The following is a 17,412-nucleotide window of genomic DNA, read 5'->3' on the forward strand; positions in this document are numbered from 1 at the left end:
ACTTAAAGACATAAATGAAACAACACTTAAAAGTATATTTTATTATTTTTCATTAATATTTACTCGTAGGTTCTATTACATATGCTATAATTATCAATTCAATAAATTAATACGATGCAATTTCATTCAATTATGGCCGATAAATAGTTTCAAAAATGACGTCAACCATGGATCAGAAATTAATCGTCGCAAGAGCCACAATCAACAGCAAAGTAGACGAAATGGCTACGTTAGTTGCTCCTGATCTAGTTGCTGATAGAACGATGTCAGCATTTGCTGTACCCCACGCCATGTTGTTTCGAGCAGAGTTGATAGCGGATATCGCAGTGTTGAACTGTGCTGAACTGCTTTGAGAGGCGCGAAGCCAGGTTTCATACTGAAAGTAGAATAATTACATTTTGCATAGACATTAGAAATTTGTTAATTCCTTAGGTATAGGTAGATACTAATAAATAATGTCGAAAAAAGGTTGAATGTGAATTATCTAATAAATAAGAATTGTAACTAAAATATTGTAAAGAATACTTTTTTTAATGGTATTGTAGTTGGCTCCTAACTCCCACCACAGATAATTATTTCTTAATTTTTTTCTGAACAATTTTAATTACCTCAACTAGATCTTCTTCATCCAAGTACGCAGCTAAATTGGATAGTGCTGTGTGCACGGGGTTTGGTGGTGCGTCTTCTACGTATCTGGGTACATACAATATTATATCTTAAATCTGTACGAATATAGATTATTAAATAAAGTTAATAATAATATTAAGTATTAGAGACAAAAGTTAGCTGATAAAGAGAAGTGTATATATTTTGAAGAAAGTTCTGCAGGTTGGTTAAATATTCAAAAAAAATATTCGATTCATTAAAGTTGTGTGTGAGAATGAATTCAACAATTTTAATCCAAAAAATAGCGCGAGTAATGATGACTATTATTGCATAACTTAATATTTCTTAAAATGTTCTTAATTTCCTGGAGTTAAATTCTAACAAAATAAACTTTTTAGTATTGATATTTTTTCAATAGAAACAAACTTACTCTTTTCTTATAGTTTCGATGTTGTTTTTGACAAATTGTAGAACGGTAACAGCATTTTTTCTATTGCCCAAAAGTGCATAATTAAACGAGTTAACTTTATCATGTGATCTTACTTCTTTCGCCAGAGTTAACTCGAGGTATCTGAAACATAAAAAAAAAATATTTTCCTTTGAAAACTTTCATACCAAATATCAACTTTATATGCTCAAGAGTTTCGCCAGTGCGTTGCATATCCTTTAGTCAGTCACTAAATAACGGAAGAGTTATATTATCTGATGTAACTTATTACTACTTTGTACTGCAGAATCACATCAAAATAATAACATGTATATTTTTTTATTTCATCAAATAAAAATAAGTGAAAGCTATGTTGCGTAACTGAAGTAGATTAGAACCACAATAAAATCAAACAGACCTCGTCAAAAGCTGTGGGTCCTGTGTCGCACCTAAACCTCTAAGCATCTCTAGCTGGTCATTTGCGTAGTTTGACGAGTGGAAACGGTTCAGGAGGAAGTTAAAATCTTCAGTACCACCCTCTCTGATACCAACTACATATACGTTACGACGGATGCGAGGGTCAATCCTTGAATAGAATTAAATTAAAAATTATCTGTTCTAGTAAGGTTGTAAATAGTTCTAGCCATAGAAATCTAAATAACAAGACACTAGAAGTCGTAAGCGTGCGTGACCTTGTCGCCACTCAGGTGATTTGCACATCACCAGTGCATTCGTCACTGTTCAGTTGCTCTGGAGACGTATGAGTGTATACATGGTGTGTTTCAGCAATTCCCATTGCGGAAATTCTTCCACAAGTTGTAGTTATACTTATAAAGGAATAATATTTCATCGGATAATATATTTTTTTTTAGAAATAATGCCGTTTTTCCTTAAAATTATAGAATATTTACAAGTATTACGAGTGTCACCATAGTAATCGAAATAACAATGAATGACACAGTCGACCATTCTTATTATCACGTTTGTTCGTATTGGAGCAAAAAGTCTCATATACTTAGGGATGTTATTCTAAAATAAACCGTAAATTCGTGCGTTAGGATACATATTCAAAAGCTTAATTTAATAGATAAGTTAGTTTTCACTAAAATCAAGCTGTCCAATAAAAGGCATAGTTTACTTGTGTGTACTGTTTAGCTTTCGGTTTGAATGTGTTGATTTTGGCGACAGCGGTTTTCATACGAATTATGACATTATAGCCCTTCTATGTGTCTTGTTATTTAGATTTCTATGGTTCTAGCAGTATGTACATGCTATAGCGAATATGATAGTCAAGCAAATAAAAGGGGCACGTCGATTTAATAGCAAGATTAACATTCATTAAAAATACTACCTACTTCATATAATTTAGAAATAATAGGAATTTTAAAGCGATCCAGGTTTAAACTGGATTAAAAAGCAAACATATCATAAAGTTTATACAGTCCCTAATGTCTTTATGCCAAATTAACGCAAACGCTTCTTACCATGTTCCTCTTCGCATAGCAGCAAATCTGTTTTTAGATTCAGTTACACATCTTTCATGGCCCATTGTACAAGCAAAGTGCAACACTTCTTGCCGAGTAAGACTCGTTGTTGCAGTTTCATTAGCGGCTGGTTCAAAGCCTAGCGTATCTATAGCGTGTTCCAAATAGCTAAGAATATGAGCCTAGGAAAAATATTTTCAGGGAATTATTAGTCGGTGTTGTTGCTATGCCATAATTCGTTGAGGGTACATTTATAATATTTAGTTAACGTTTATGAACGATTCTCTCCTCTTTATGATGTTTATGAAATTAAAATGAAATGAAAATTGAATATAAATGGAATGAAAATGAAATGAAAATAAAATAAAACAAGACACTTAAATATAATATGTATGTTTGCCACAATAGGCCTGCCATACTTAATTTGTTATTCATTTTATGAATTTGATTGTAAAGAAAATAATTAGAATAGTTCACATGTCATCAACTACTTATGCATTCAATGATTTTTAAAACTAATAATTTCATTTCAATTGAATACTCACATCAAAAGTAGACTGCGTTTCAGGCATATGCGCAAAGCGATTACGTAGCCAAGTATAACCAGAAATAGCGGGATTCAAGACGTGGTAGTTAACCTCGTTTCGAAGGAATCGAAGAATTTTGAAGCCGAAATCGTACGTCATTCTTCTGGACCTCATTAGAGCAAATACGTCGTCCACGACCTAGGAATTTAATACGATAGTGAGAAAATCGTCACCGTATTATTATTGTTAATTATAAATACAGTTTTACGTTGCAGCATAAAATTTTATCTTTGAAAATAAGAATAAGTTGAAAAGTAACCCGGAATAGGAATAGGTAGGTTTACTAATGATGATTTTGACACATTTACTTACTTGAGCTCTGTTCAAATAGTGAATAGATTCAGGTTCCTCCAATAAGGCATCAGCTATTAAATTCCACGTCTTTTCATCATAGTTGACTCTATATAAACCTGAAATAAATTTATTTTAAGCATGATAAAAACGCGAACGAGCTCTCATAATTATTTTGTACGAATAATATATGTTCCCTTCAAAATGTTCTATAGAATATTATACAACTGAGAAGAGAATCGATGCTGTGCCATTTCTTGACGTCATAGATATCTATTTATTAATTCCAATAATTACTCGTACATAAAACAATTGTTAAGTGTCATACCATGTTGTTGGTGATTGAACATAACCCATTCTTCAGCACCATTTGTTTGTAGCACAGCCTTGTCACCCGTCATCATCAGAGCAGGTCTTAGGTTTTCAAAGTCAGGTTTTGACTTGCTCGAATATGTGATTGGGATCGGATATACTTGACCAGTGGGTTGCGCTGTTGCGCTTAAGAAAAACCTTTCCTACAAAGGATGAGAATTTAGAAGTTAAAATTTGCAAATAGACATTATATTTATTATCAAATACAGAAAGACAGAGAGTATGGCCAATATATTGCGACATATTTAGAAAAGCTTTCGAATGTAAGTTTGAACATTTTTTATTTTCTTATTATTCATTTGACGCAATATGAAGTATAAATTATGAACGTTAAAAACGGCTGAATGGAATTTAGCTTTTGGGTACTTTTCCATTAGAGATGTAAGAGTATGCGTAGCGAGGGATGTGTTTGTAAAGAACTACAAATCTGGTGGAAAAGCACCCTTGAGTGATTTGGTCGTTTCAGACAATGACTCTATTAAACTAGTAGACGCGGCATACGCCAACATCATTGCACTAAAAAACAGCGTAATTAATATATACCTACTTACTAACACCATTATCACCAATACAGTTGTTCTCTCTTTCACTCTCACGCACGAGACATAATACATGTCTCACTCATGTACTTCGTAATAACAACTGCCGATTAAAATATAAAAAGAACGTCCAGACACGACGCTGAATGGTGCGTGACTAAGTGAAACTCGGGCACTTAGCTGAGTTTTTTCTTGCCAAAATAGAGAGCGGGTAACGTGTCTAGCTTTTTTATAAATCATAGGTTTCAGATTCATTTCTGTTGTAGGTAATAATAATGTGTTATAAACATAATCGACCACAAGTAGTATCTAATGACACAATCATTTGTATACAAATGCTTATTTTATTATCCAACAAATAAAGTAGAGCCCTTTATCCATTATATTCTAGGGATTATGACTTGCGTTTTTTTTGCATTTTTGTAATGATAAAGTGCCAATTCTTAGTATAATTAGGACTGAATATTGGCGCCTTTATCTTTTAAAATTACGATCTAACAACATACATTATAGATAATAATTAATTGATAATTAAGAATTTTCCCAATTTTATACATATTTGAATCAAGACCGAAAATAAATATAATTAACGATGTAAAAGTTTTGTTTTTCGTATTCAAGGGCATTGTTGTTTATATAAGGCTTATGAGCCATGTGGAGATAATCTTATGATTATAATTATTTATCTTATCCCGGCTAATTTGATGATTGCTTATTGATATTATGATTCCCAATGTAAAATTTCTTAGCTTTCGGCATCGGGTATACGTTACGTTATGTCCATGTTATGTCACAACAACCTTTAGATACTAATAAAAATTCACACTAAAAAAATAATTATGCATTTGAAAGTCATCAATACTTAACAACATCTCGTTATATCTGACGAAAAATAAACAATACTATAAAGAATTTTAATCGGTTCACGTACTTGACTAAGTTGAATTTCACCACCTGCATAATCAACCTGGACATTCAAGATCGGATATCCAGCCTCATTCACCCAGATACGATAGAAGTCGGTGAAATTGAAGTGTTGGTAGCTGTTAAAGGAACCATCTTCTTGTATGGCTTTTGCAAAAGCATTGTAAAGGTCAAACTGGTCCGTTGCTTGATATGCACTGAAATTTACAATTGTGTTAAATATTACGTGCACTATAATCATGAAAAAATTCAAAACTGAAAAATGGTAGAAAACAAATTTTAATTTCAAGCTTAACAATTATGCCAATTTTATAAATGTCTACATTTAGAAAAATCTTAAATATTTTGAAACATAATGCGTAACTAATTTAGGAGAATGTATCAAAAAACAAAATCACAGAAACCTTTTTGAATTACTTTCTCCAACCTATAATATAAACAATACTAACTTGTCGCTTAGGAAATATTTGCAAGCCTTCCTAAATGTTTCTGGCGTAATCATATCCGCAAGCATTCTAAGGAAAGCAGCGCCTTTAGAATAACTTATGGTACCAAAATGGCCGGTCACTTGGGCTGGAGTATTGACGTCATGATTTAGAGGCACAGTCGATACGCCAGAATCAAATGACAAACTGTTTTGTAGATATCTAGAGTTGAAATGTTCATGCAATTCGTATTCTGGGAATACCTGAAATGATTGAGATTTATTAGTTCAATAAAATCTTTACCCGTATATAAACGTACTTTTTTTTCTTTCTTCAGAAATATTAATTCTTAAATAAAATCTTTGGTTATAATTCGGAATGGAACAATTTATCTTTATTTTAGGATACTCACAGCATGAGTTGCTATATATCCAAAGTAACTAGCAAAGCCTTCATTGATCCAAGTGTTACTCCACCAATAGCATGTGATGAGGTTTCCCATCCATTTATGTGCCAATTCGTGAGATACTAATGTCGCTGCGTAATGTTCTACAGACATTATTGTTTCCCGGGGGTCTATAACTAAGTATAACTCCCTGGAAATATAGTTTTAACGTTAATACGTTTTGGGTTATATAAGATTATTAATGGACACAAACAAACAAAGAAATCGAATACGAATCGTAAGACAAAACCTACAACAATATTTTTACAGTCTACTGGATTATATGATTCTGATTCGAGAAGTGAATCTTTATTTATGAATAAAAAAGTTTTCCTCGATGGAAGATTCAATTAAATTTTAAGTACTGAAGTCAAATACGCATTTTTTAACGATTATGAACAATTATTTTTAATGTTGAATGTTAATCTTAAAGAAACTTTTATTACCTGTAGCTCACCATACCCCAATTTTCAGTTCCAGCTGACGCCCAATCGGGAGAGGAAATATGATCATTCAACAGATACGGATGAAGCGAAGAATATGGAATTTCAAAGTAACTGTCAAAGAATTCAGTCATTTTCACCGCTAAATGTAGAGCATGGTCAGCAAGGCCCATAGTGTTGGATCTACCAATTATCCTGATTGGCGGGTTAAAGGATTTGTCCTCAGCAATCACTTGGAAAGATTCACTCACGAGGAATGTTACAAGGTAGGAAGACATCACGGGTGATGTGTAGAAGTTTGTTGTACTACGTCCAGATGTCAGGTCGCTGCAAAAAAAAATGTTTTTTTTTTCCTTGTATTCCACTGACACTTTGATGTTTCTGTTTAATAAGAATAAATATCATAAAAATAATTGTTTCAAACAAAAAATTATTACGAATTACATACGTCGTTACAGACTCTATATCAGTATTTGAGAAGACTTTTGAGTAACTTTGAGGCGCAGATAAATGTACTTTGAATGCAGCTTTAAACAACGGTTCATCCCAACAGGGGAACGCTTGTCTCGCGTTATAGGGTTGGAAATGTGTTGTTGCGTATATCCTGAAAGGAAAAATAGAAATCAATTGGGAATTAAAACATTACATTGAAATATTTGCACAGAAAACTTAGACACCATCGATGAAATTTCTTATAAATATAATATAAGATATTCAAAGCCAAAATTATAGAAAGTCTTAAACTTCTCAAGTAACAGACCTTTCAGCGCCATCAGCATCTTTATACCATCCCCTCCAAATACCTCTTTTCATTGGCCCTTCATTCATAGTGCTCGAATAGTCAATCATTAACGTATAGTTCCTGTTAACTTCTAATGCGTCAATCAGGTTTATTCTCAAGAAATGGTACTGTGGCTCCACAAAATAGGGCTGATTTGGGTTCATCGTTACTATTTTTCCATCGTCTCTAGTTACAGATACAGCATTTATGATATCAACGTTAGCATGTAGTACTATTTGATTGACATTACTCTCTACCGCCTGAAACATTGCGAAATTATTATGTGCCTTGAGAAATAGCGTATTGCGAAAGTAAAAAGTGACGTGAAAAATTTAAGATTCAATTTTAAGATTTGAAAAAATTGGTCTATGTTGACGAAAATTCCAGTTTATGTAGCTGACATACACAAAAATAGATACGTAGATACAGAAAGGGCCACATAATATCAAAAGTCAAAAATGACTAACATTTTAAATAACTTGATGTAAGGGGCTGATTTTTAATGCCCTAATTAATAATTTAATAGTAATAGCAATGGGCAAAAAAGACAAAGAAAGTATCTTTGTCTCATCTGTAATAGAACCAAAAAATGTAAAAAAATGTAAAGCAATACTTACTTGTATAATAATATTTTCTTTGCCATTGTAGCTGTAGGGTTTGTCTCTGTTTTCCGCAAAGTATAGGTCAATATGTATATCATATTCTAGAGGAATTACGTTTGTTGGTAATCTGTAAGCCTGGGCAGCATTTCTAGAGAGGACTTCAGAGGTAAGAGTTATTGAATCATCTATGTCTCCCAGTGTTAATTTTTCAGCTCTTATCGAAGTTATCCCCAAGAGGATTATGCCTATTTTGAAGAACATTTCTGGAAAAAGTGAAAGTTACTTAAATTATATTATTACTTTTGGATGCTATTTTTTTGTACTCAAACAAAAGAGTATACAATAATGGATCAAAAGTGGATATTATGATCCTAATAAAAATTTCAAGATGAAGACAATGATTAAATGTTTTTGCTTCTTTCAATAAAAATAATTCAATAAGAAACATACCTATTTATTGAAATGTCCTCAATTTGGCTGTATTTGATAAAATGAATTCAATTTATGGTATACAGTGACAACTTTATAAAAGGTATAAAAGATCTAAGATATTTGATAAAATTTGAATTATCGTTGCTATAATTCATGATAGTGATCGTAATAATACAAAGAATGATAAGTAGAAACTTCTAAATTATATTGTTCTTATCCTCTCATAGTTTTTGATAGGCAATTAAAAACACGTTGTTCCATGTGCTTGGATACGAAAAATACCTAGTTTAATCAACAATAATAAATTTCATCATATAATGAATAAATTATTCATTAAACTTTAGATAATCTGTTAATTTAAATTAATTCGATTTGTCCTTTAAAATTAGGATTAGTTAGTTATGTAGCAAGGACAATGTATAATGTAAAAGAGGATTTTGGTCACTACTAATCCACCATCAATGTTTCGTTTTCTCAATGACCATAATAACAAATATTAAACAATGTAGCTAGTAAAATTCAGCCGGGCAGTTTTTTCGTAGACATTCTTCATAATCATCATTATCAGCCCATGTTTGTCCACTACTGGACATAGGCCTCAGTCATGGCACGCCATTGAGCCCGGCCATTCGCTCGTTGACGCCAGTTATGCCCAGCAACCCTGCGGATGTCGTCACTCCACCTTATAGCAGGGCGTCCTACGCTACGTTTGCCGAGCCGCGGTCTCCACTCTAGTACGTGTACCCCAGCGGTTATGTTACAGGCATTAAAAGATATAAATCATGACTTTTAATAATTTCAGAATTTCGCTATGTATCGATCCACTTTTTCTCAAAAATACGTAACAGTCAATTGTTATGCTCAATGCTCAATTGACCAATTAATAGGTATACCTATATAATACAAAGTTATTAGTATCTTACATCATTCGTGTTGATTTATTATGGATGATTTATTTTAGAATTGCATAGATATCTCTACGGGGAGTAACATTCAAATCCTTATTTACCAACTGCATATTCTAATCCGCTGGTGAACCTCTTTTTTCTACTTTAGTACTTTTCTCAATTAAGTCAAATGTTTCATTTTTATGTTATACTAGTGGTCCGCCCCGGCTTCGCCCGTGGTACATATTTCGCAATAAAAGGTAGCCTATGTCCTTTCTCGGGTATCAAAATATCTCCATACCAAATTTCATGCAAATTGGTTCAGTAGTTTAGGCGTGATTGAGTAACAGACAGACAGACAGAGTTACATTCGCATTTATAATATTAAGTATGGATTTTTGCATAAGTATTTATGTAAAAAGATTCTTGGAATTATTAAAATTTTGTTAGTCATAGAAGAAACAATTTATATCTATCAACTCTAAATTGTCTCCTCTTCGTATTTTTTTTCATTATAAGCGTGATTAAGTAATAAACAGAATCCATAAAGGGAGTATAAATAAAAATCGTAATTATTAAAAAAGTTTATTTGAAAATTAAATTACATTTATTACTTCTATCCAACGATTCCCAACGAATCGTAATCTATATATACAATGTACATATTATGTGTCAGGTAAAAACATATATTAATAAATAAATCTAGCTGCTAAAGCCAATATTACTACACACAAAGAGGTGGTCAATGAAGATGCTGCATTCTGGCTTCGAACTGCTGTCACGATTTCAGTTGCGACGTTGTTACCCCATTGCAAGTTGGACACACTAGTGGTGACCACACCAACCGCAGATGTGAAGGACGTTCCAAGCCCGATTTGGTTCTGATATACCCACGATTGGAACTGAAAAACATTCAATATTAAATAAAAGAGTCGGTCTACATGACTTGTAACTAAATAAGGACTGAACAGATTTGAAAGATTTGCAATTTTTCGGATACAAATCGGACAAGATCCTCTTGAAGACAAGAATCCACCTGGATTAGGATGTAACAAAGAAAACCTTTAAAAATTTACCTTCACTATGTCTTGGAAGTCAGTTAAGTATGTAGACAATGCTGTGATAGCATTTGTTAGTCTCACATCGCCGCCGTAGCTGAAAAATAAAAAAATGTTACATTATTTGACGTACAAGCAAAAAATAATGTTTTGATAAATTATCGGGATAGTAATATATCCATTTTAGATATCCATATCCCGATCATGAAGAAAATTTAACGATCTGATCCGAAATATATGACGCTAATGATTTAAAATGATCGCACCCAGTGTTTTAATATACAAGGTGAAAGGTAAGACGTTTGAAAAATTTAGACAGGAGCTTCTACTTACTACTACTACTTACTACTACTACGAATTCAGCAAAGTTGTAGAACAAAAGTTGTTCAGTTTCATGAGTAGAAGCTCCTGTCTAAATTTTTCAAATGTCTTACCTTTCACCTTGTAGATTGATTGATAGAATTTATGAAGAATTGTTGTACTTTAAAATAATAAATAACTGTGTCACATTGAAATAATCATAGAATAAATAAGAATTAGCTACTATGAACGTTAAAAAAACGAAACAAAGGGCTCCTATTTTTTATAATTCCCTACAACTTACTTTGTTCTAATCGCAGCATAGTTCTCGAAAAGGAAGTCCATAACAGTTTCTAAGTTCTCATCGTTCCCTTGCAAAGCTACCGAGAAAGCATTGTTTCTGTCGTGTATTCTGATCTTATCACTGTACATGGACTGGAACAAGAACCTGCAAAATATACGCCATTAGTTGGTTTTAGAAGTGAAGGAGAGAATACACCGAACATAACATAAACTAAATGCTGCAATATTATGCAGTATTTAAATAAATTTAATACTGCATAATAGATCAAGACGATTAACGCATACGTATATAGTAACAACGCAAAAGTAAAATAAACAACGCAGGACCAAAACGATGCAATGCAGGACATAATATTCCAAGTCTTGCTTTGGAATACGTCCTGCATTGAACAATCGACGTTCATTTGAATTTGTGACATACTTAAGAAAAGCTCACATTTTTTGCGACGTGACGCAAAACAGAACAAGACAACTGCGTTTTTTTTTTTTGTTATTTGCATAAGTAGTAATTTGTTGTTGTGTTGTTGTCCAGGCTCCGCACCCTCTTGGACATTTGAGGATAAAGCGTATAAGAAAAAAATAAAATACCCAAGGATAAAAAAACTCACTCTCTTACTGCCGTTTGAACTTTGGTGCACGGCAAACCGCGCAACATTACAAACATATCTGCCGCGTTTTCGGATGTATTGTATTTGTTGAATAAGAAGTTGAAATCTGTGATATTTCCTTCGCGGACACCAACGCAGTACACGTATCGGCGAGCGTTCACTGGAATTCTGAAATAAAACAATATGGTTAATGCAAGACAAACCTTTAAATATATAAGCCAAATTATTACTAAATTTCTTTGTACATGTATGATGCATTAGTATATTATAATCACAGATTGATTCTAAATTATTGTCATGAATTAAAAAAATATAAATATTATGTCTACATTAATGCAGTTACAAAAACCACATTGCTATTAAAAAAACTCACGGTATATTTTCATCTCGGAATCTCCTCCATTTTGTCAAACTGTCCTCAATACAACCACGATGTCCAAGAGAACAAGCGAAGTTCATTATTTGCATTCTTTGTTGGATCGCAGAAGCTGAATCGTTAGCGCCCTCTTCGTAACCGGAATGTTCGACAGCAGCATCTATTAGATCTAATAAGTAATCCTGCAATCATCAAACTTATCGTAAACAAAAAATATATATAAAAAATTATATTCTCTAAATTAAAACAGTACAACATTTCGTAATGTTCCAGTACAGCTAGAAGATTTTTATTTTTTCGGCCTAAAATTCTTACTATGATCGTAGTATATTAGTCTGTGCTATGATCTATGTATGGTTAAAAATGAGTAACGTAGAAAGTATGCATTTTATAAATCAAACAGTAACTCACAGTAAATTCCGCATAAACAGTAGGCAAATGTTTCAATCTTCTATGAACCCACTCCAGTTGAGTTATAGCTCCGTTCCATACATAATAATCTGTCTCCGTTTTCAAGAAAGAAAGGACATCAAATGCACGAGGGATTCTTATCTGTCCAGCTCTAACGAAGTACAAGACATCGTTGACAATCTTAAAAAAAAACACTTAATTTTAGACATTCTATCGTCAATTAACAATTAATTTTAGATGTTCGTTCGTGTTAAAATGTTGGAGTTGGTTTGACACATAGATAACAATTGTAGATTTTATTTTTTATTTACGCTTTCTTAAAAATATTTAAGTTAGATAGTAGTTCATTTTTAATTAAAAGGAATAATTGAATTAATTAAATAGATATAGATATTAATGTTAACTTACCTGGGACCTACTGAGCTTATGAATTACATCTTTATTACTGCGTAACTGAGAGGCAATCATTTCCCAGTTATGATCATCATAGTTGACTCGGTAAAGACCTGAAAGTATTTTTTAATATCAAACTATAAATAGCTTTGCTTGATTACGAACTAAGCCAATTAATTTGAAGATATACCTCGTTTTAATTTAGTTTATTTGTTAACTAGATCTGATACCTCATGTTAATTAAGTAATATAAAATATAATATTAGCAGATGTACCTGATTGAGCAATGTTAAGAACAACCCATCCATGGCCGGCTGGTTTCTGAAGGGTTCCAGTTTTGCCCGTTAGAACGTAAGTGGGTCTCGTGTTATTAAAGTTAGGACTTCCTCCATGTGTCCAGGAAATAGGGATTTGCCAAATATGATTGGGTGGTGTTCCACTCAATTGGAATCTTTGCTGGAAAATATTTTAGGAATTCAGAAATGGCTCAAGTTATTATCATCAGTATTTATGGATCAAAGTACAAAACAACGAGGATAGATAATTTAATTCAAATTAGATACATTTCAAAGCTGAAATTTTATACATAACCTCAAATTTAAGAATCTGTTACTAATTTGTAAGAGCACCAAAACCAACCTGAGTCAGAGTAATAAGACCAGTCGTCATATTGACATCAGCAGTAACTACTGGGGAGCCTGGATTTTGCACCCAGTTGTCGAACACATTACCAATATCAATATTTGGATAAGCCACTGCGAATGTAGGATCTTCAGAAACGGCCTGTCTGAATGCCTTGTACATATCTTCAGGGTAAGCGATTCCATAGGCGCTAGGAAAATATAAAAATGATTTCTCAATTTCAATTAATCTCAGTGGTAAATTATTCACCACTAACTAGCACGGGAAATTCGACTAATAACGAATTAAAGACATATTATGACAAATACCCTTTTAAAAATAGTTTTGTAAACCCTTACTTACTTATCTCTTAAGTAGTATCTCAATGCATTTCTAAATACAGTTGGTGTTACGAAGTGTTCCAACATTCTCAATACAGAAGCACCTTTAGCATAGCTGCTAGTTCCGAAATGAGCAGTGATTGAAGGGTTGTCAGCAACAACTGACCAGTTCATGGGCATAATAGATGGACTCGCATCTCCATTCAGAGCACTTTGCACTCTAGCAAGGATAAAGCGATCGTCCAACTCAAGCCATTTATCCGCCTGTAAATTAAAGATATAATTTTTTCTTTAATTATCAAATAAAGAGAAACATGAAAATAACAATAATAATGTCATTTCTTCTTCTTTTAATTGAATAATATTTTAAAACATGTATATTTACCTCATGGGCACTGAAGTACTCAAAGAAACTGGCAAAAGATTCATTCAGCCACAAATTGCTCCACCAAAAACAGGTGACAAGGTTTCCGAACCACTTGTGTGCCATCTCGTGGGCAATAATAGAAGCGACAAATAGTTTGTCCAGAACATTTGTATTTTGAGGATCATACAGCAGATAAGCCTCCCTGTTAATAAAAAAAGGTAATTAGCTTCAGCGACTTTCTCATAAAAGCAGGTATATCTTAATCCTAAAATGCTAAAGTTATTTTCTTCGTCTTTTCTATTTCTAACAATACATTACATGTTAATGGTTTTTTTTTTGTGACATTAAGATCACTATTATCAATATGGTACACCCACCTATAGTTAACCATTCCCCAGTTTTCCATAGCGCCAGATGGGAAATCAGGAAGCGCAATATGGTCGTTCTTCATCGGCTGTCCTTGTCCCATTCCATAGTAGCTGATGTTGAAATAGTCTTCCATCACCTCAGTGATTTTGAAACCAACGTCAGCGGCATAGCCATGCTGATCTGTAACTCCTTCACGGGAGATAACTTGGAAGGGTTTGGTGGCTGTTCCACTTTTGTTAGTGGGAACGAAATCACTCACGTGGAAAGCGATCAGGTAGGCAGAGATGATAGGCGTAGGAAGGAAAGTCTCACGTACACGACCATTGCTTAGACTGAAATATTTTCATTAAATTTTATGTGGCTAAGGCAAAATACTTGTCTTATTATATTCTATCTATTCTTATAGAGTCAAAAATTTATAAAATAAACTATTCGAATTATTAAGATAAATTATATAGGTACTTACACTTCAGTAGTTCCAATAGCCATATTCGAGTATGATTCTCTAAGGTTTGAATCCCTTGTAATTGAAATTACATACGGACTTTTGAATTGGGGCTCATCGAAACAGGGGAAGGCTTTTCTGGCGTGGTAAGGCTGGAATTGTGTTGTAGCGTAGTAACTGAAAAAAATATTACTTTGCTCTCATATTGTGTTTCAGCAGTTTATACAAAAAATGTATGCAGTCGTGTTCAATCCTGAGCGAACTAACAAAAACTGGTGCTTTAGAAAGGTACATACTCTACCCTAATGCTCAAACTCTTCTATAGAAAGAGAGAAATAATTTTACTATGATTTATAACAAATGTCAACTTTAATAAGAAGAAGAATAGAACATTTATTTTCCATCATATTTTGCTCCTTCATAAAAGATACACGAAAAATCAAATCTTAGGTAATAACATTATTTATGAGTACTACATGAATACTTGAAAAAACAACCCCAACTCACCGCTTCTCAGTGCCATAGTAGTAATATCCTTTGTAGAATCCTCTATCATGTGGATTTTCATTGATGCGTCCGTTATAGTTCACAGTTATGAAGTATTTACCAGGGCTTACGGTTGATGCAAAGTTAATCTTCAAGATTTCGTAATAACTGTCTGTTGTGAAAGGGTTAGGCACCTGTAGTGGAACTGCAGCATTCTTGCTATCTACCACAGTCACAGCATTGATTGAAACTACATTTTGATGTAGCACAATTTGAGTCACGTTTTGACGAACCTGAAACATTTTTGTAATGAAACAACGCTATTGATGAGGAATTAACGATATCTACGAGTTTTATGTGTTTGTTAGAGGATTCTGATTCCATCATCTTCAGTAGTCCATCGATTATTGCCCTTGTTTATTTTTAAATGATTATTGTTTATTTTCCACGCTTATGTTTAAGATTGGCAAACGACATATTGTGTTAATATGTATAAAATGTATAATTTGTCGATTATAAAGGATGGCATGTATGATATATTTTTTTTTCATAAAAAGTAAAATTAAAAATTCACCAGGACCTTTCTTCATAATACAAAATATTCTGCTTCGTCTAAATACATAATGGAAGTATTAAGAAATATTTTGATGAGAACTTAAAACTACAGGTATGTAAAGTACTAATTATTTTTACCTGTGTCCTATTATTAGGTGTAGGTATTACAAAACAAATAATTAGGTTCGTATACTGCAACATATTTATCTTGATAGTTTTAAATGATTAGATTTCTTTAATTATCATAGGAATGGTTTAAAATAATTGATAAAAAATAATATTAATCATTGATAAAGCTAACAGACATCTTATCATTTATATCAATTGTCGTAAAATTTTGAAATATAGCCAACATATTTTGTCACACTTTAATCCGGTTCGTTATTATTGTTATTAAGTTTGTATTGAGTAATCATGACATTGTAAAACATTATAACCCAAAAATTGTAACTTTTATGTAAAAGAAAAAGACTTGCAACGAAAGCTTAAACATATTTTTCCTCTATAAAATAATAATAACGTCCATCTTTATTTGGTTTACCCATTGAGCAACACAAAGATAAATATTGAAGCATAACAAATGAATCTGGCCAAACGAAACATTGCACAGAAACATCTTGAAGCATACAATAATGTGATCTCTATAATTTGAAGAAACATTAACACCCGCCGAAATATTCCTTGAAAATTTTATTATAATAATCGCCATGAGATAAGGCGGGTACAATTATCTCTACCTATGGCATATTACCTACCTCGACTTCTATTTGAACCAAACCGTCGAATCTGGATTCACTTAAGAAGACGTTAAGGTCTACGTAGAAGTATAAAGGCTGGACATTGTCCAAGAGTCGGTACTTAGGGTCATCCAAGTTGGTATTGTGACCGACCCATTGGAATTCTGGCTCTGGCTCCGCAGAGACAAGTCCTGCTAACAGGACGATGAAGGCCACCAGCATTTTCTGATCTGAAACCATTTGAATATTCACTTTTATTTGTTTCTTCTGTGTATTTTGGAAAATACTTGCTTTAACGCCCACGTAAAAGTTCTATCTCTATATTTCTGAGAAGTGGCCAGGTATTCGAAATTTATAATTTCAGAGTTACTTTAAAGTTCAGTTTTAAAAAGGCTTCCTAAAATATCAACTACAATATTGTATTGTAAAATATTTTTAGTACGTACATGCTTGCACACGAAGAAGAGCTAGATTTGAAAGCTAACCATTCAATCGATATTTATCATTATTACAATTGCAATTAGTAATTTATGTATATGTTCAATTTTTGTATAATATGTTCAGTTTTACTATTAATATTTGCAAATTGTATTTTAATTAATGCAACTTACCCATGGTGACCACTCCGGTACCTCACTGCGGACTAGTTATTTAATCGACACAATTACATTTATCAATTCTTAATCATGTTATCATAATAAAGATTTCTAGTATGAATGATAATGATTATAATGCCTTCATGATGACGATGAATATAGCTTTTTTTCTTAACCACTAACTTTTTAACATAGCCATAA

General features: G+C 32.7%; 2 protein-coding genes across 2 annotated transcripts; both read right to left on the minus strand.

Annotated features, from left to right (window-relative positions):
- Positions 1 to 63: 63 nt before the first annotated feature.
- On the minus strand, positions 64 to 8,448 carry LOC149485280 (membrane alanyl aminopeptidase-like). The gene is made up of 16 exons (XM_089700031.1): positions 8,377 to 8,448; positions 7,942 to 8,189; positions 7,304 to 7,584; positions 6,992 to 7,147; positions 6,547 to 6,870; positions 6,068 to 6,251; positions 5,680 to 5,918; positions 5,238 to 5,427; positions 3,724 to 3,910; positions 3,417 to 3,514; positions 3,063 to 3,242; positions 2,518 to 2,699; positions 1,452 to 1,619; positions 1,037 to 1,177; positions 609 to 693; positions 64 to 376 (listed from the first exon to the last, which is right to left on the minus strand). Exons 2-16 carry the CDS (start codon positions 8,185 to 8,187, stop codon positions 173 to 175), a joined length of 2,865 nt encoding a protein of 954 aa, XP_089556157.1. The 5' UTR covers positions 8,188 to 8,189; positions 8,377 to 8,448; the 3' UTR covers positions 64 to 172.
- Positions 8,449 to 9,817: 1,369 nt separating this feature from the next.
- On the minus strand, positions 9,818 to 17,273 carry LOC149485281 (membrane alanyl aminopeptidase-like). Its single transcript, XM_089700032.1, has 16 exons — positions 17,227 to 17,273; positions 16,634 to 16,845; positions 15,345 to 15,616; positions 14,859 to 15,014; positions 14,401 to 14,724; positions 14,042 to 14,225; positions 13,679 to 13,920; positions 13,334 to 13,526; positions 12,970 to 13,150; positions 12,710 to 12,807; positions 12,302 to 12,481; positions 11,888 to 12,072; positions 11,515 to 11,682; positions 10,908 to 11,051; positions 10,322 to 10,400; positions 9,818 to 10,147 (listed from the first exon to the last, which is right to left on the minus strand). Exons 1-16 carry the CDS (start codon positions 17,228 to 17,230, stop codon positions 9,935 to 9,937), a joined length of 2,835 nt encoding a protein of 944 aa, XP_089556158.1. The 5' UTR covers positions 17,231 to 17,273; the 3' UTR covers positions 9,818 to 9,934.
- Positions 17,274 to 17,412: the final 139 nt, after the last annotated feature.

The sequence above is a fragment of the Colias philodice genome, chromosome 10, assembly GCF_061535455.1.
Source record: "Colias philodice isolate Cphi_HAF_F1 chromosome 10, ilColPhil1 Martin Lab GWU primary, whole genome shotgun sequence".
In the NCBI taxonomy this organism is placed as follows: Eukaryota; Metazoa; Arthropoda; class Insecta; order Lepidoptera; family Pieridae; genus Colias; species Colias philodice.